Source organism: Castor canadensis, chromosome 4, assembly GCF_047511655.1.
Source record: "Castor canadensis chromosome 4, mCasCan1.hap1v2, whole genome shotgun sequence".
In the NCBI taxonomy this organism is placed as follows: domain Eukaryota; kingdom Metazoa; phylum Chordata; class Mammalia; order Rodentia; family Castoridae; genus Castor; species Castor canadensis.
The window spans coordinates 160565383-160585251 of record NC_133389.1 but is presented as its reverse complement, the minus strand read 5'-3'; the positions used below and the strand labels follow the sequence as shown (position 1 = coordinate 160585251).

At 34.1% G+C, this 19869-nt stretch overlaps 1 protein-coding gene across 13 annotated transcripts in view; it reads left to right on the top strand.

Annotated features, from left to right (window-relative positions):
* Erbb4 (erb-b2 receptor tyrosine kinase 4) overlaps positions 1–19869 on the top strand; it is a 1037871-nt gene that overhangs the window by 662455 nt on the left and 355547 nt on the right. For all 13 annotated transcript variants that reach the window (XM_074071632.1, XM_074071639.1, XM_074071638.1 and 10 more), the window contains one exon: positions 13626–13760. In XM_074071632.1, the coding sequence (XP_073927733.1) occupies positions 13626–13760 (135 nt within the window). The remainder of the gene's footprint in view (positions 1–13625; positions 13761–19869) is intronic.

The following is a 19869-nucleotide window of genomic DNA, read 5'->3' as shown; positions in this document are numbered from 1 at the left end:
TTACTAAGCACATGAGGCAATTCTTCTCAGACTTGTAACTTTGGATATGATAATTAAAAATCATTTTACCTTATTCATTATAGTAGGGCTCTGAAGACTAAGCATAGTGTTCCCACAGTACTTGAAAGTAATAAAATTGCCTTTCTCTTTTTAAATTGTCTTTTACTGAATTGAAGGGCTTTTTCTTAAGTAGGCTGAATTCTTGACGCTTTATTGTGCTGCCTTTTCCTCTGTGCCTACTTTTGACAGAGGTAAAAGGAATGCACCTCCAGTGATGAGGTTGGGATGTAGTCCAGACATCTAACAGAGCCAAGATTTTTTTTAAATGCAGTTTTTTCATGTAGAAACAATCCTTTAAAAGCACAATTTTACCTTTCGACTCTAAAATATTTTCTAAAAGGACTTCAGGGAAATTGCTGTGAGCTCTTAATTATACTTAGAAGAAGATTGCGTAAGACAGTGTGCCTCACCTCTGCTGCTATGTTTCCTACTTTCTATTTCTCTGTCTTCCCTTCCTACAATATATGGAACATAGAATAAAAAATTTAAAAGCAGGATCCCAGGTCAGCAGTTAGACTAAGTTGGAATCATAGTTGTCTAGAAGTCTTACCAGTTATTTAGCTCTCTAAACTTCAATTTTCTCAACTATAAAATGAGGCCAGTAATAGTTCCCTCACAGGATTTCTTTAAGCATTAAGAGAAGTATTATAAATATTCAGATAATGACAACATTTGTGAAGAACTACTTTAATGACATGGTGAACAAAGGATTTGGGGGAAGATAGGCAGGTGTTGGAATCCTAGCTTCATCCCTACTTGTGAGGCACTCAGCAACTTGTTTGGTCATTTGGTTTCTCACTTGCTATGCCTTTAGGGCAATAAACATCCTGGGTTTGAGGATATTAGTAATTTATGGGTTCCTAGAACTCATTATATGCTCCCAAAAAAGAGAGCTGAACTTCAGTTTAGTAGGTTAAAACTTTATATTTTTTTGAGCAAATGCGTAAACCCACTTATTCTAAGCTGGATTAGTTGTTCTGTCCCAATTTTCACTCTTTGGAAAGTATTTTTATAAGAGGAAATGGATAAGATTATCTGGCAGGATGGAAAAATTTACTTACTGGAGAATTCCTTCCTTCATCCCCCTGGTAATAATGCTCAGCACACCAACAAGAGAGTTCGCTGTGTGGCAGTCACTCTGGTGAGCACTTACTTATTAAATCATTTTCTCGTTATCATTGTGTCGTGAGTGCAGAACCACTGGCATCCACACTTTGTAGACAAGGGAACTGAGACTTTAGGAGAATAACTAATGTGACTACAGTGGTTACTCATAAGATGGAATCATGGCTACTCAGTGTGACCCCATGACCCCATAACCAAGGCCATTATCCATATGTCAATAGTTTTTTTTTTGAAATGTTGGCATCTTGAGTTGACTGAAACATCTGATATTTTAGATATTTTAACATTTGGGTCTTTTCTTCATGTCCAGCCTCACGAAGCAGTCAAATAATTCACATAATTTTAAACATTTTTATTAACCTTCAGAAATAAAACATTCTAAAATAAAGGGTGCTTTTTTTTACTTAGAAGACAATAAAGAAAGTTGTAAGCAATGATAAGAGTATTATTGTTGAATGGAGCCGATTACGTTATGACATGAGATGTCACAACATGAAAAGAATTTTACAGTGGGGGAGGGTGACAGTGGTTGTGCGAGGGAACATGACATATAATGATCTATTCAGTACTTGCTGAAGGAGTTATAATGAGTCCTTTTTTCTCCAAATAGCTTAAGTATATAACTAAACCTTAATCAGCTTTGAGTGCAGAGTTCTTGGTTATAGCTAGTCTTCCTCAAGAGAGCAACTACATTTCTTTCCTTGTATTAACCAAATACTTTTGGTTACTAGAGAATGCTTGTTACACATCTACTCTTTTTTTTTCTTTTTTTCCATTGGTAGCACTGGGTTAGATATACTCTTAGTCCTTCTTGCTTTAGTTAGTTACTTTTTTTGAACAGGATCTTGTATTTATGCCCAGGCTGACCTGGACTGTAATCCTCCTATTTATATATCCTGCATAGCTACAATGACAGGCATATGCCACCATTCCCAAGTTTTGTTGGTTGAGATGGGGTCTCATGAACTTTTTACCCAGGCTGGCCTCAAACCCTTATTTTAGCCTCCCAAGTAGCTAGGATTAGAGGATTTGACCACTATACCTGGCCAACACATCTATTCTTTATTTTCTATTTTATTGATTTAACAACCAAAAGACCCTTAAATTTAAACAACAGTGTAGAGCAATGCCACTACCCTGTACAACCCTAAGATAAACAGATATGTTTAATAGTGTACTGCATTTCTTAATTAATACTTCCTGCTGCAGGAGACATGCCAGACCCTGGCCAGGAAAAAGGAAAGCTCTTCCTTGTCCTGGACCTTTGGAATTGACCCTAATAGTTCTTTGAAGCTCAATGGCAGTGGCAGCAGAGATGAAAGTCACAACGAGATTGTGAGTGGGAGCAATATAATCTGTGAACTACGCACCAGTATGAACTGAAGAAATATAGAAACAACACATCTAAATGCTGTTACAATGTGTGGTTACAAAAGTAGCAAGATATGACTGAAAGGGTTAACTGAACTAGTATCCAAAATTATTCAGTACTGGAGTGGTAGTAAGTTACAGAATTTCTTATCTGTTCCTAGGAGCTAGTAGTCTTTAGGTGGAAAGCTCTCTCTCCTGTGCTACATTAACAACCTATTTTGAAATAGCTTCCACTTTTGATATACTTAGTATGCAACAGGCAGTTCAAATACAAAATCTGTAATTCTCACTGTAACCCAAGAAGTAAATACTTGTAAATCATAAATGATAGAAAAGAAACCAAGCTAACTTTCCTGAAATCACACAGTAAAAGTAGCAACAATGTGCTTAAATTATGAACTGGTATATGCATACAATGAAATAACACATGGCTATGAAAATGAGCAAACTACTTACACAGGCAGAAGTGTGAATAAACCTCAAAGTGTTATTTTGAGTAAAAGAAGGCAAGAAAAAATGCTGTGTGATTCCCTGTATATGAAGTTAGTAAATAAATAAAACTTACCTGTGAGGGGAGTGTGGGGTGAGACAAAGGGGGCAGGGATGGGGGGAGAAATGGCCCAAACAATGTATGCACATATGAATAGATGAATAAAAAAAACAAAAAAATTTATCTGTGGAGATGCAAATCAGAATAGTGGTTTGGAAGGCATTGACTGGGAAGAATCAAAGGAAATTTCTTCACCGATAATCATTTTCTGTCTTTACCTGGGGCTGGCTGCATGGTGCAGATGCACAGGCACTGAACACAGGTATAAATGAAAGACATGGAGCTTAAGGATATCCATTACAATGTATGCGATGTATATTAACTTGAAATTATACAGGAAGCATAAAGCTATTTCTCTCTTTTTTTTTCATGGTGCCTGCTATTTCAAATTTTGACAACCAATACTTTATAAAATGATGACATTACTATTCAATCATTCATGTTATCAAAATTAAAATTTTCTTTAAGTATATGTAAAATGTTCCTGATTGTTGTGAGTTTTTAAAGTGTTCTAGTACTGGCTACTTTGTATTCTTATTTTATGGCTTCTTTAATGTCTTATTTTATAAAATGTTTTATTTTTATTGTTAATATTATAAGCTTTTTAACCTGAGATATCCAGGTCCTCAATTCACATATTTATATTCTAATATCTTATACAGTCTTCTCAAAAAATAATTTATGAGATTAAATCATTCTTTTTTCTCTTGCTTTCTTTTTTATTTGCAAGTTTCAACTTGTCAGCAACAAGCACACATGACAATATTCTTTATTATTACTGTCATCAGAGAAAATCATACTTTTTTGAAATATTCTGAAGAAGTAGAAAAGAAATCGCACATTGTGAGAAGTTATTAAAACTATACAAACTAATATAGTAGGTGAGATATTTGAAAGTGACCTTGCACTATATCCCAGGCTTATTGTATTAAAGCTTGTAAATAAAAGGGACAAATCATTTCTGGCTACTAATATGACTTTCCCTTTTATTGGTAATGAAAACACTGAACTCTGCTGATTTGTTCTACTGGAGCAATTACATTGTCTAGAAACTTGGAGTAGTTATTTAAGAGGATTGTTGTCTGTAATGAGGGCTTTCTGTGGATAGAAATATACAAACATTTGAGCTTTACTAAAGCAAAGGAATATTGTATTTTAATATCAAGAAAACATCAAGTTTTTACTTTGTCTTTTTATATACATTTGATTCTGTTCATCCTTATTATGTGAGAGACATTTGCCTAATACAAATTTTTCCATTTACCCTCCAGTATTCATATTTTGGACTTTATTTTATAACAATCAATCTAGTTTAATATATTTTCTTAGATATTTTAGAATGTCATTTTCAAAACATTATGCCAGACCTTCTATCAAAAATATTTAAGTTACAGGAGTTACTTCTGATGCATTAATTTATTTAATGTTTGCTAATAACTTCAAAGACATATCGGGTTTTTCACGGTTCTTTGTAACTGTTTTCATACATAGTTAGACGTTTCTAAAGGCAACCGAAATAAAACTCTTGCCTTAAAAAGTTGCACTTTGAAGATGGTATTTTAAAGTGTTCAAGTTGATTCATTGTTGGTTAAGGGAAAATTTAAATAATGCCAAACACAAATTAGAATGACTAGTATGAAATGTAAAACACAAATAAAATATAACACAATGACTGACATGGTTAAAACACAACTGGAGGAGCCAGACGTGGTGGTTCATGCTTGTAATCCCAGCTACCAAGGAGGTAGAGATTGAGAGGATCAGTGTTCAAGGCAAGACTTGTAAAAAGCTAGAGAGTCAAACAGGCTGGGCCTTGTGGTTTACTCCTGGAATCTCAAGTACATGGAAGGTATATGTAAAAGGATAGTGGACCCAGACTGGCCTGAACAAAACCCTATCTGAAAAAATGACTAAAGCACAAAGTACATAAAAGTCACTGAGTTCAAACCCCAGTCCTGCTCCTCCCAAAAGATACCAGTGGATTTCATATATACTAATTATGGAAATATAGATTGTAAGATTACTTTGGAAAACTTACTGTCACCATATTCCAACAATTCTACTTCCAGGTATACATATGACATACATGTGCACGTGAGGTTGCCTATTGTTCTATCTGGTTGATATTCTAGATCAACCAGAGCAGAACTGTTTATAATTACCCAAATGAGGAAATTATCCAAGCACCAACCAATGCAGAATTGATAAGGCACACGAAGTCACTGAGCAATGAGAATGAAAACTGCTGAGGAATTTCACAAACATAATGTTAAGGAAACAGGAACCAAACACAAAAGCATATATGCCATGGCCATCTACTTATGGAAAATACAAAAATAGGCAAAGGTGTCTTGTTCAGTGTCTACCTACCTATCTATCTACTTCTAGGATATTTATCTACCAACTCATATTGTAGAATATATCATGACTTCCATATGAAGTTGGATTTCGCATACGATGAAGGCAAAAAGTTAAATCTGGTAAGAAATGTTTGCATCTGAATTAAGGAGTACCATGGATATAAAAGGAAACACTATGAGGAACTAGTTTTAAGGCATTATGACTAACTAAGTATGAAGAAATGAGAGTATTAATGATAAACATAAAATTTGAGTCTAGGTGAATTTTACTGCATGTTACTTTGATTTTAAGAGAAATAAGGAAATATAAAGGAGAGAACACATTTGTAGAAGTTATTAGAATAAAAACATTAGACTTGGTGACATACACATGAAGTTATACAACAAGGCTAGAGAACAATGTGAGAAGGAAATCTTACATTCATAATGTAAACACTACTACAAGACAGATTTTATACTTATTTTTCCAGAGAGTATCAGTTAGTTTAAGCGGGTCACTAGTTACCTACTCGATAGAAATAATGAAGGCATTAGGTTTACAATTTGTTCAATATTTTATGTGATTTATAATGCAACTATTATTAGTGTATCACTAATATTATGCTAGCATTCAATTGTTAGAAATATTAGTCATCAATCATCAAAAACCATTTGATTTCTATTATGCTCTTGACACTCCCTTTGGAACTAGGAACATGGAAGAATGTACATCATAGTTCTTAGTCTTGAAGGATCTACAGTATAATAGGGAAATAAGACAAGTACCCAAAAGAATAAAAAAGAAAGTAGGGTAGCATTTTCTCTGTGGCAGATGGCCATTCAGATAATCAGTGCTGCCAGAGTGCGAGTTGAAGAAACAATAGATGCTAGAATCTGTAATGGACCCTGAAGTATATACTAACAAGGTGGACATTGTGTCAAGCATTCTTTAGCTCTGTTCAGTTGAAATCAAGGTATTTTTTGCTATTATTTTCCATCTTACGTTGATTTTCACCCAATGGTCCTAATAATTTCTTCCTTAAATTGCCTTGCTCTGATAAAAAAAAAAAAACTGCCCACTGTTACTTCCTAACATTTGCTGTTCACATCCATGAGCTTTTGACACTGATCATTGAGCTGAAAGATAGAGGGTTACATCACTCATTTACATTATCACCCTCTACCCCCTCTCAATACAAATGTGACATTTCAATTTTGCACACTTCAACTCTCCTTAAATCAGCTGTATAAAAACTTCAAAGCTTGATTGATGATGAATGAGCCATTGTCTCCTCAAGCACCCAGTTCTCATTAGCCTTTAGAGTCTCAGCTTATTAATAATGAACCTTGAGGGCTGACCCAGTGGGGTAGCAGCAATTCATTGTGCTCCCAGCTGAAAGGTCTGCATTTGGGAAAGATACAGGAATTCCTGGACCAAGTCCATTCCAGAGATGATATATGAAGTATCACAGGTGGATGGTATGATCTATATTACTTTTGTATCATTTTCTTCCAACAGACTTGTGTGGCTTAAGATGATGACAGTGAGAAAGATATATTGCTTTATATCTGAGGAAGTCCTGTAACTGCTTGCTGTAGCTTTGTCTTGAAAATGGACTTTTGCCACTTTGTATGTTGACTTCTTGCCTGTTCCCTTTGGCTCAGATAAGTAATATAAGTCTGATATGTACATTATTTAGATGGCATCACTATTATTAAGGCAAGTGCAATATTTTAGATATTTATTTAACTTCCATTATTATTTTAATCCCAAGATTGACCTGTAAATGCATTCCTGAAAAGCAAGATATTTATGTACATAGTCAGGAATTGATGTTAAGTATTTCATTCCTGCTTATTAGATTTTTTTCTTACTTCATAAGATTCATGAGTGGAAGTGTTTACCCAGGGACAGGAATAATGGCACATGCTTGTAATCCCAGCTACTCAGAAAGTGAAGATGGAATGATCAAGGTTCAAAGCCAGCCTGGGAAAAAGTTTATGAGACCTCTCCCCACTACATCTTAAACAAACTGGGTGTGGTGGATTGGATCTGTAATCCCAGGTAGGCAGGAGACACAGGTAGAAGAAGTATGTTCTGAGGCAGGCAAAATTGCAAAATCTATCTGAAAAACAACTAAAGTAAAAAGGGTTGAAGTACCGTTTAAATTTTTTTCTATTGATGGCTCTAGGTTTTCTGTTGTTGTTTTGGTTTATTTGGTGAGACTCTGGTTTGAACTCAGGGTTTTGTGCTTGCAAAGCAGGCACTCTACTGCTTGAGCCACACCTCCAGTCTGGTAGTAGGTTTTTCAATTCAGATTCTCCCACTTGCCAGGCAGGTGTTCTACCACTTCAGCCACACTTCCACCCCATTTTAGTTTTGTTTTTCACAGAGTCTCTGGCTTTTGCCTGGCTAGCTTTAGACCAAGATCCTACTACCTCCACCTCTTAGTAGCTGGGATTACAGGGCCTACAAGACCATACCCGGAATTTAATCATTTCTTAATGCTGCTTTGCTTTTAATTCGAGTGAGCAGACTTGATTTTTTTGTTTGTTTGTTTATTTGTTTTCTGTCTTTTTTTTATGAGATAGAGTGTTGCTATGTAGCCCTGGTTGTTCTTGAACTTGATGTCTTTGTGCCTCAGATTCTGACTGTTGAGATTACAGGACACAACGATGTAGGCTAAGTGTCATATGTCTATCTGCATTCACAATTATAATCTTTATTTTTGAAAAATGTAAAGATGTTCAACCTTATTTATGAAGTAGTTATAAACTCTTCTTGAGGTCAAAGCAATTACGTCAACTTCTTAGGCCTACTAAGGAATTCACATTAATCTGTATGTTCAGTAAGGATATTTTATCAGAATTATGATTTTTTTGTATAGGACAGAGAACAAAGATATGACTCAATATTTTACCATATCTTGTTTTGAGAAAATAAATTTGTAGAATATCAATGACTCTGTTAATGGACAGTCATCCACAAATTCACTAAAATAAATAAATATTTGAAAATTTTAAGAGTATAAAAAAGTCATTTAAATAACACAAACAGTTCCTTCTTTATCAGACTTATGGAAATGAAAATTAAGGGAAGAACTTGTCAAATGGCTAACAGTTGAGGATTGGTCTTTCAAATGGCATGTTGTGACTTTACAACCTTTCTAAAGATAATTTAAGAAACAATATGAGGTAGACTTAGAGTTCAATATTAAACACACTTTTAGTCATTTGAATAGCATACAATAGGTAATTTGTGTAGGTTGGGGGAAATCTGGTTGGATTGGAGTAGCTTGAAATCATCATTCAACTGGCAACTAATAACAGTTTGGTGCATAAAATAGTTTTGGAGATAACAGTGAAAATGTCTGAACATACCTTACAAATACCAAGCATACTGTCTACAATAAGATTGTGTGCTATTAGCATTTTTGAATAATAACAGATATTTCCTGTTACTCCTAACCACAAAATTTTCTCTCTCTCTATAGTTACTTTTTGTTGTAGTCCTTGACTACTGTGTATCTCCTTGTGCTTTGTATTATACCAGAAAGTAGGGCACAACTTTAAATACAACAGGAATAACCCCTGACTTAAGGAAACAGAACCAGTTAAGATAAACTACAGAGTATTTATGGAAAAGAAACTTTCATTTTTATTTTGATTTGGTTGGAATATAATTTAAAATTCAGAATCACAACAGAAGTTAACTTACTAATGTTAACAGCAAATTCCCTGATACATGTTTTTTTTTTTTTAGATTAAAATAGGTTTGTGGATTAAAATAAAAACATCTACATGTGACCTACAAATATCAAATATATGATCTACTCTAACTTTGTGTGTTGTTAGTTTCAAGCATTTTAAATAATAAAAGGTATTATAACATCAAAGAATAGGTATTCACGGGACAATTGTAGTCCTGGGTTTGATGCTATAGAGACAGTGTTAAAAAAGATTTCTTGCATTCATGAAGCTTAATATAATTATATTTTAGTTACAAATAGTGTGCTTGATAAAAGTTAAAGTCAACATATTGAAGAGTAATGTAGATTACAATTTACTTATTCAAACTACAAAAAGATTCATGGCATCTTTTACTTGACTTGCATGCATTAATCTAGTGGGGGAATGTTTGAGACACAAACATATTTAAGTGTTTAATGGAATTTTTCAGTAATGAAATGATAGTTTTATTTTTGCAGAATGTCATGTCTAATATATCTTAACTGTATTTAACTATGATATTTATTAAGAAGAGACAGTTCTGTTTTGTGAACTTGCCGGAAATATTTTTATATAATATGGTAAAAACAAAAAGTCTCAGAGCAGCTTTTTTTCTTCTAATTGATTAAATGACCAAGAATCTATTCATGTCAGCCCTAATTTACTCTGATGTATCTTCTGTGGTGGAAGTTAAATACAGTGGAATGAGATTACCTGGAGCTCATACACTCATTCAACATTTTTGAGTCCCTGCACTCATCCAGGCTATATGCATCTTTGTTTGACTATCCATTAAATTTGTGCTTCATTTTGCCTGTATTCCTTAAGAATAGAAACTTTCTTTTTTGTCCTGCTCTTAAAACTGAATTATAGTTACTTTATTTCTTATTAGTGGGGAGGAAACTGGGTATAACACAGGTGATTCCTTCCAATAAATCTTTAATAAAATGTATAGAAAGCATTGCTGCCCATAGATGTTACCAAAGATCCAAATTCAGCCAGATACTTTTATTGGTATTCTACCAGATAAACATCTTACTATGTTCTTCTCTTTTTCTAATCCTTGTTCTTTTTTATCTAAAAATACAATCAAGTCTTGATAGTCAAACAAGGCAGAAACAATAGGTAGGTCCTCTGTCAAGTACGCAATTTGTATTTGTAAGGACTGTCATGGTTCAGAATTGTTCTATACAATTATATTTGTCTAGAAATAAATGTAACCAAATATTTCCTGTATTTGTATATGTGTATTTCCTGTATATATGTATAGGAAATATATTAAACTAATGTTTTTAAACTTCTGTAAATTTATAAAATTAAAGTTTTAAAAATATATAAATGCAATTATAACATTATTTCTTAAAATTTTTAAACAGTCAAGTTAACCAAAAGTATAAGATGAAATGTGTATTAGAAGTCTCCTTTAAATTTGAATAAAACATATTCCCTGACTGTGAAGTTTTGACATTCAATGGTAGAGTAAAGCATATAGCAAAAAGAAAGACTACTTACACAAATAAACTATCCACCATTAATAGCTAAAAAGGTATAACTACTTCTGTCAGGAATTGCTAGCAGATGCTATGTATTGAACTTTTGATGGTAAAAGTATTATCTAAATTGATTGATCATGGTTGTATCTTAATTTGAAATTTTAACATGTAGGATTGCATCTAAATTATTATTATTATCTCTTTTCTAAATCCTTTTTCCAAGAATAAGTCAAGCTCTTCAACATAATACTTCTAAGAAATAAATGTCAACACTGGTAGCAGATAAATATTATTGAAGAAAGGGATTTGATGAGATTATTATTCAGTGCAATATAATCTGATTCTATTTGAAAATGTTTAGATAGGAGGTTGGAAGTGGATACTGTGTTTCTTTAATATGAACAATGTGAATTAAAATGTGACTCCTGAAAAATAAATACTCTTTTCATATTATTTGAGATATTACCTTTCTCTTAATATTTTTTTAAGTTGAAATTTTTCAAATGTAGACTGAAAAATAAGCTTTGTTTCCTGCACAGCAGTTAGAATCTCCTTCTTTGTCACCTAATGAAGAGTAATTCCTAGAGCAAAAGAACATCACCTAATGTCTCCTGAGAAAGCTATTAGGATGAGCTCGGCACACTTCTGAAATTGAAACTTAATGCCAAACATTAACGTAGAAAGCCATTTGCACAAGCATTCTTATATCGTACATGTCCCTTCTGCTTTGATGAAGGTTATGTGGTTAGATCATGAAAAATAATGAACTGTTTTAGAAGTAGAAAGATGATCTAATTTCTTTTAATTTCACTTTTCCCCTCTCTTGAGAAAGTAGAATCACTAGTCATTGAAAGGACTGATGATGAGAATGGTACTGATCTTAAATGTGGTAAACTCTGTAATCTCAAAATTAATCTGGGAGATTTTATATGTGAGTGCAGGAAAGCACTTTGTATGTGCCCACCAGTCACTTCCACAAATATCTGTCAACTTGTCACATATTCCTTTCTTTTATTTCCCTCTTTGGATTAAGATGACTCTTAAAGAGTTAGCTTAAACTATTACACAAGAGGAATGATTTTCCAACGTTACCATGGAAACTGAGTTGTTTGTCTTCCCAATAATCACACCTCTCTCCTCCTCACTACCACTCTGATTGGCTTGGTCTTTATTCTAGCAGCAGTACATCCCTAAAACGTTGCTTCCTCATCATCCTTTGCAGTAGACATAGGACATTGTTCTGACAAATGAAATGACGTTATTATCCTTGAAGAAAATAACAGTTCCCAAACAGAAAGTCAGAGCCTTACTAAAAAGAAAGTCTCTTGTTTCCTTTTCTGTCTTTATCCTGCTTTCAATTCAAAAAGATGTCATAGATCAAGTAGCCATCTTATACCTGGAGTGAATAAAACCAGAACACAGGATGTCAGAGAAGAAAATGGGCACTGTGGATCACCTGAACCATGTCTGTCACTACCTCTTATAAATACATTAACCCCTTATCTATATAAACTACTGTCATCCAGGGATTTTCTTTTTTCTTTTTTTTTAACTTGTAACTGAATGCTTTATGGATAGATGTGTGATCATTCTAAAAATTCTGTAATGGACAAGAAGGGGGAAATGTGGTAGATACAGCAGGAAGGTGAGAAGTATATTTCCAGTCAATTTCTTAAAACATTAGCTAGGTACCGGTGGTTCACTTCTGTAATCCTAGCAACTTGGGAGGTTGAGATAGGGAGGATCCTAGTTCAAGGCCAGTCCAGGCCAAAAGGACTCCATATAATCCAAAAAAAAAAAAAATGCGAGGTATAATTGCATGTGCCTGTGATTCCAGCTACACTGAAGGAGTATAGCTGAAATAGGGATTCCAGGCCAGCCCTGACAAAAAGCAGACCCTAGTTCAAAAACAATCAGAGCAAAAAGAGTTAAAGGTATGGCTCAAGTGGTAGAGTACCTGTCTAGCAAGAGAAGCCCCAAGTTCAAATTCCAGTACTGCCAAGAAACAATAAATAAAATAGCAGTATTTTTGGAAGGAATATCTTAAGTTTTTCCTTTATAACTTAAATCTGTCTGAAAGAGAATCCATGTATGTGGTCAGCCATTCTTCATGGAGGACAAGATAGCCAATAAAGACTAGTTGTGAACTAGAAAATCAAGTAAAAATTGTCTGTATGGTATTTTATCAGAGGGTAATGCCCATGCTCCAACGAGCTACTGGGATTTCATTGTCTCTTTTTGCTCATTATTGCTCATGAATAATTGGCAAGTCTGCTAATTCCATTTGAGGTGACACAGAACACTTTTATAATAGAAGCATGAATTTTAGCTTCAGTGTTATGCTAATTACTTATCTTCTGACTTCAGTCAATGTTAAATTTACTGAAACTACCTTCTTGAAAGGACATTTGGTAACGTATCAAAAGTCAAGACTATTCACATTCTATGACTTTGAAATCATATTTGTGTATATTTATTTCAAGAGTAATCAGAGATAAATAAAGGACAAATAAGGAGTGGTTGATTAAATAATTACTATTTAATTTGTATTCTAGCATATATTATGTTTGTGTTAAAATAATAGGAAATAATAGTTAATTACCATTCAGTATTTACTATATCACATGAAACCATACTAGTAGGATATGAAATATTATATACAATATAATTCCAGTTTTTTGGGGGAGAACAGAAAAGAAACAACATCTATATCAACATGTTAGAGTACTTCCCTGAATGTTAGGATTGAGTGGTTTCTTTTTTCTGTACTTTCAATGTTTTTAAATTTCTACAATTCATGTAAATGACTCAGTGAAGTACATTTTAAAAAGTATCATGGCTACTTACACTATAACTCTAATTTAATATTGAAAACAATTTGAGCAATTCACTTTTATTGGCTACTTTTTCATCAACAAAGAGTTTGACAAGAAATGTGTTTGTTTGTTTACAATACAGAAATTCTGAATGGTGGAGTCTACGTAGACCAGAACAAATTCCTTTGTTACGCAGACACCATTCATTGGCAAGATATTGTTCGGAATCCATGGCCTTCCAACTTGACTCTGGTGTCAACAAATGGAAGCTCAGGATGTGAGTAGCTTTGTTCTTTTGAATGTCTTGAAATGTTCTATTCCATGTGAAAATGAACTACTTGTTTATCAGGTCATACATAATAGTTTGAGCTGTGATTGCATCCATTAGTTGTATATGATAAATGCTGAAGAACATTTTGCTTCTAATTAAGTCTCTTTTTTTGGAATCATGTGTTTCCCTTTTACAAATTCTCACTTTTAAAAATGGTTTGTCTTTGCTCAACTTAAGTTACTGTATTTCAAACATTTGTGTCATTGTGCATAAACTTCAGGCTAATGTCGAGCTATTGCTTCGACTTTTATGACTCTTGTACCACTGAGGCAAAGGTCATAAGATAAAAATTTACTTTCCTAATCACTATAATTTGAAAAAAAAAAAAACCTAGTGATTTATCCCCAAAGACTTCATGATAACACTTTATGATAATTCTGAAGAGCACAGAATGGATGAATATAGATGTCATACAAAAGAAGCATATTTACCTTCTGATTTTTGTCAATAGGCCAATAAACTACTTTTAAAATGTGTACTGTCAGGGCAGGCAGAGTGGCTCAAATGATGGAGCACTTGCCTAGCAAATGTGAGGCCCTGAGTTCAAACCCCAGTACTGTTAAAAAAAAATTCAGAATGTTTCTACCACAGAGAATTTATCAGGTTCAAGTGTTTAATGTTATTAAATGATAACCAAATAATATCATTAAAACCTTTGAAAATTATTCTCTCTGGAATCTATTTCATTTTCACAAAGCAGGATATGTTATCCCTACATTTATTATTACTGACACTTGTATGAGAACAGAATCTTTATCAAGCATTTTCCTGGGTTTTAAATTTCTCATCTGTTATTATATATTTCCCACCTGAAATTATACCTGTCTCCACATAGTTCAATAATTATTTGCTATAGTACTGATTGTGTGTGTTATGACGCTTTTGTAGGAAATCAAACCCCAAGGGACAATTATTAAATTTCATGATGGCCCTAATAATATAATAGGGAAATATGAATACATTTGATCAAAACTGGCAGCTGTGTTTTTAATAAATGGCTAAAACCTTTTCTGGAAAAAGTAAAGTAATGTAATTTTCTTGTCATCTTTAAGCAGAAATTTGTATGAGAGTCGATCTTTCTAGTATTCAAGTTGCCTACAGGGTAAAATTACATGTGAATAAAAATTGAATCTGCTTGTGCTAACAACGCAAGTATCATGCTTCAGAAATGGCTTCCGTGTTCAGTCTGTCCACATTACGGTGCGTTTTATATTGGAGGGGTGTGTGTTGGTTGGATATGAGGACAGCCTGCTGACTCTCAGCTTTTCAGAATAACTAGCCTGTAAGGCATGAATGAGCCCAGTCAAGAAGAAAGCCTCAGACAGGAGCCAAAAGGGAAATGTGCCCACCAGCCTTACGGGATTTGGAGCAGGAAAGGTCTAAGGGGTTTAGTGCACTTTCACAGATGGTATCTCTTTGTGGTGTTCTTTTTGAAGGCTAATTTGGATGGTTGAGCCTATAATTAGGCAACTGTGGCTGCTCTTTTTCTTTTTTGCATTCAAATAATTGCAGGTGCAAAAATTATAAATGCAGAATAGGTTCATAACCAATGGTCCTTTACAAATTAACCATCAATTGTTGTCAAAGTTTTATCGCTTACATAGTTGCTTTATTTGCTGACATATTATGTGTACAGCATGACACCATATCTGGTCATACTGAATTGGTGAATATTGCTCTCCTATGACTTTATTCTGTGACAGGAAGCCAGCCAGTCACAAAAAGACAACTATTAGATGATTCTACCTATATGAAGTAGTTGAAGTTGTTAAACTTAAGGAAACAGAACTTAGAACTGCAGCTGCCAGGGCCTGGGGGTAGAAAAAAATGGGGAGTGATAATTGCATGTATTTATGGTCTCAGTTTTGCTAGATGACAAGTTCTGGGATCAACTGTGCAACAGTGTGATATACTTAACACCACTGAACTATACACTTAAAAATGTTTAAGATGATGAATTCTGTTATCTGTTTTATATTAATTAAGAATAATACATAATAAAACAATATTTTAAGAGGGGCATGAATACTGGAATGTAACATGAATTATCTGTGGTTTCTGTTCACAATACGACTGATGTGGTCTTTTTATTTGTCATCGATGAAACTCATAAATTTTAATAGATCACTGGTAAGTATAATAATGTAATGCTTTCCCATTCAAGTTCTAGGACCTCCTAAATTTACCCTTTTAGGTATCTGAGACTTCATGGTTAAGTGCTTTTGTGCGTAATTGCTCTCCCTGCTTTGGAACCTGGCCAATTTACCTGACAGAATGCTTGCAAGGTCTATGGCCATACCACCCTGAATGAACCCGATCTCGTCAGAATACTTGCAAGAGCTCTGGTCAATGAAATCTGACCATGACCCTGCCTAACAACTCTGCCACTGTGACTGACTAGTATAGGGTCAAGTCTAAATAAGATAACATGACTTAGAATGTTCAGTAAATTCCTTCCTATTTTCTAACTCTACTGAACAGATAATAGATAACAGATAATTACTGTAGGAAATAGAGCTATAACTGAATTTCTAAAACTGGATAATTTATGAAGAACAAAAATTCCTTTTCTGATAGTTCTGGAAGCTAAAATGTCCAACGTCAAAGTGCTGTAGCTGATCTGGTGTCTGCTAAGAGCCTAGTCTCTTCTCAAAGATGCCCCCACTTTGAACATTGCATCATGAAGGGAGAGGCATGCTGTTTCTCACATAGCAGAAGAGTGGAAGAGAGAAAACCCATGGCAACAATCTTTCTTTAGTGGCATCAACTATGAGGACACAGCCTTGTTGGCTTATGTGTCCCATTAGGGCTTCCTGTCAACACTGTTGCATTAGGGATCAAATTTCAGCATGAATTTTGGAGGGAGGCCAAAATATTCAAACCATAATAATTCATAAATAGGAAAATCCAATGAATTTAAGCTATAATTTCCTTTCTCCGTTATTTATATAGAAAAGAATGAATGAATGTGAAACAAAAGTTGCAACTGATTGTTAGCTTATCCACCTTTAGCCCTTTTCACGGAAATATAGCTAAATATATATGCTTAGTTAAATTTATCATGATATAAACTACAAAATTTCTATTGCATTTACAATCTGTAGTTTATTATTCTTATAATACTTGTAAGATAAATAGAGATGCTAATTTTGTAAAACTTGAGAATATTTACAGATCATATAATTCTGACACAAGGAATTTAAGAATAGTTGATTCTTAAGCAATATTTTACAAGTATTTCTTTATGTATATTTTTGTGTAGTACTAACTGTTAGTGCAAAAGTCCAAAACCTTTTAAGAGCAACCTGGCTTTTTATTGGCACTTATTTGAGGTATAATTGAAATAACAAAGAAAATATTTATTTTTCTATATATTTCTACATATACATTCTATTACACATATATAGTCTTAATATGTATTTCTATATACAACCATAAAATAATACCATTCTTTAAAAAATACATGATTTAGGAATAATAAGCTAACTGTAATTTCCAAAATGTACTTGAGGTATCACGATCCAAACTTCAGGAGGATAAGGGAGAGAAGAGCATCTTTTTTCTCATCAATCCCTAGTGGTGTTTATAATCTTACATTCTAACATTCTTAGATAGGTACATTAAGAGAGCTTACTCAATAAACTGACCTGTCAGTGTATAAACACCATATAATAAATAATGTTTCATTTACTTGGAGCACTGTAATAACAGCCTCCATTACCACTAGAATATCAAAATGATGAGTGTAAGCTGCCCTCTAAAATTAAGCAAATATAAATATGTCAGAGCGTTAATATGGAAAACATAGACAATGATATTTCCCAACAGAGAAGATTGTGTAGTTAAGAGAATGGATTTGGGTTCTAAACTGGCTTGCTTGAAATCTAGCAATGCTGCTCTCTCCTGACTCCCTATTTGACCTTGAGCAAGTCATTCATGGTCCCAGTGTCTCTATTTCCTCACATATAAAAAGACAGTGTCAAGAGTTGTGCTTAGCAGAGATGAACTGCTAGGCCCAAGAATCATCAATGCATTAACAAGCCAATGAAGGCAACACTCGAGCTTTTAATCCCTCGTAGCCATAGTGTAAGCAGGAGGCTAAACCAAAGACAGTACCATCTCCTCCACCATCTCATTTCTCCCATAAAACATCACCAGGAGAGGGGAAGATTTGTCCAATGGACCAACACAGATGTGGGAAATTATCTTCCTAAGGGATCCCCAAAGGAAGGTTCTGGGACTTTTATAGAGTTGGGGGTTGGACAGAGGGAGGGGGGAAGGAATAAAAGTGGAAAAGTACTGAGTATTGAGTTAGAAAGGAGAAAAAGTGTTTTCTAAGCTCACTCCTCCTCTCTAAGGACATTGAAGCAAAGATGCATGTAGAAAGACCCTGTTGAAGACCTTTGACAAAGAAGCTACTGCAAAAGGGCACCTGGGCTATGAATGTGGATGTGCCTGAGGGTGTGACAGTCAGGATCCCTGCGTCCTTGACTGCAACTCCCTTCAGTGACTGTAATACACCAGCTGGCCATCAGGTGTGGCTGGCTTAGAGGGCATCTTTCCTGAGAGGCCTACCAGGTAAAGACTTTGCCATTAACTGTGCTCTGGGCTGAAGATCACATGTAAGTTTTTTGGGCCAGAAACTGTCTCAACTCCATAGGAGTAAGCAAGTTAATATGTATCAAAATCAGAGTGATTTCTTACAGCAGAAGAATAAAAGGCCTTCCAATCATGACTTTGTTCTTTTATTTTTTTCTTCTGGTGATACTGGAGTTTGAATTCAGGGTCTTACTTTTGATACACAGGTGCTCTACCATTTGAGCCACTCCACCAGCCCTATGATTTTGTTCTTATGAATGGTCCACATGTATACACAAGCATTTTTAGAATGCTTCTATTCTATTTTCATTATATATTCAATAAACACATATTTCTGTCTCTCAGGATTTAATAATCAGAAAGAAGATGGTTTCTCATAGCTTATCTCACAGAATCACTGAAAAGACCTCAGATGTTCCATATCCCATAGCCTCTTCTGTAGATTCCATCAGATGCACTACTCATCTACACTGCTTTGTAGAACCGAATACCAGTTAATGATAGGTGGGATAAGGGATTGACAAGTTTATATATAGCACTATTTTCACAAATATGTTCTGCATGCATTAAAGTCATTACTTTACAAAACTGTACTATGTTTTTAATGACTCATTTATCTTACTAATTGCTCACTCCTAATTTGCACATTGGGTCCCATCTAGGTAACTTTCTTGAGATAGAAGAGAATTAATTCTCAAAATATGATAAAGATAAATCCAATTTACTACTAACTTTTGTTACTCATCAAATATTAAAATATTTGCATAAAATAGATGCACTCTTCTAAGTTTGGACTTTTCTAATGAAGTTATTTTTAAAAAGAGCAAGAAAATTCACCAACAGTGCATTTCAGTGGAGTTACAGTTTATGTGCTTTACAGTACATATAATCTAATTTTGGGTACATGCATCAAATCACATACTTTTTTTAAAATATTTTTTAAAATAAAAGCTTAGGGAAAGGGGAAAATGTAAAAAAAATACTGGAAAGGATAAATGAACTCATAGGAATCCAAAAGAGAGCTTTTAGAAATCCTGTAAAATAGTTTCATCATCAGTTAGAGATGAATCAACCTGGGTTGTAACACATTTGTACATGGAAGCAATGCTAGCAATCTTTCTGTATCGCTGTCCGTAACTCAACTAGCAAAAACGCCATGTCTTTCTTATTATGCTTATGTCTTCTCTTCCACAAAATTAGAGATAAGGGCAGAACAGGTTCTGCCTGGAAGTGAAGGGGGTTGAGGGGGGGAAAGTTGGGGAAGGGGCAGGGGGGAGAAATAGCCCAAACAATGTACGCACATGTGAATAAATGAATAAAAAATGAATAAATAAAAAATGAAAATCATCATTCTAAAAAAAAAGTTTCATCATGACCCCAGCTTAATAAAACCAAAACAAAACAAATAAAGATTACTCATGAATTCAGATGTAATTATTCTAAATAAAATATTAGT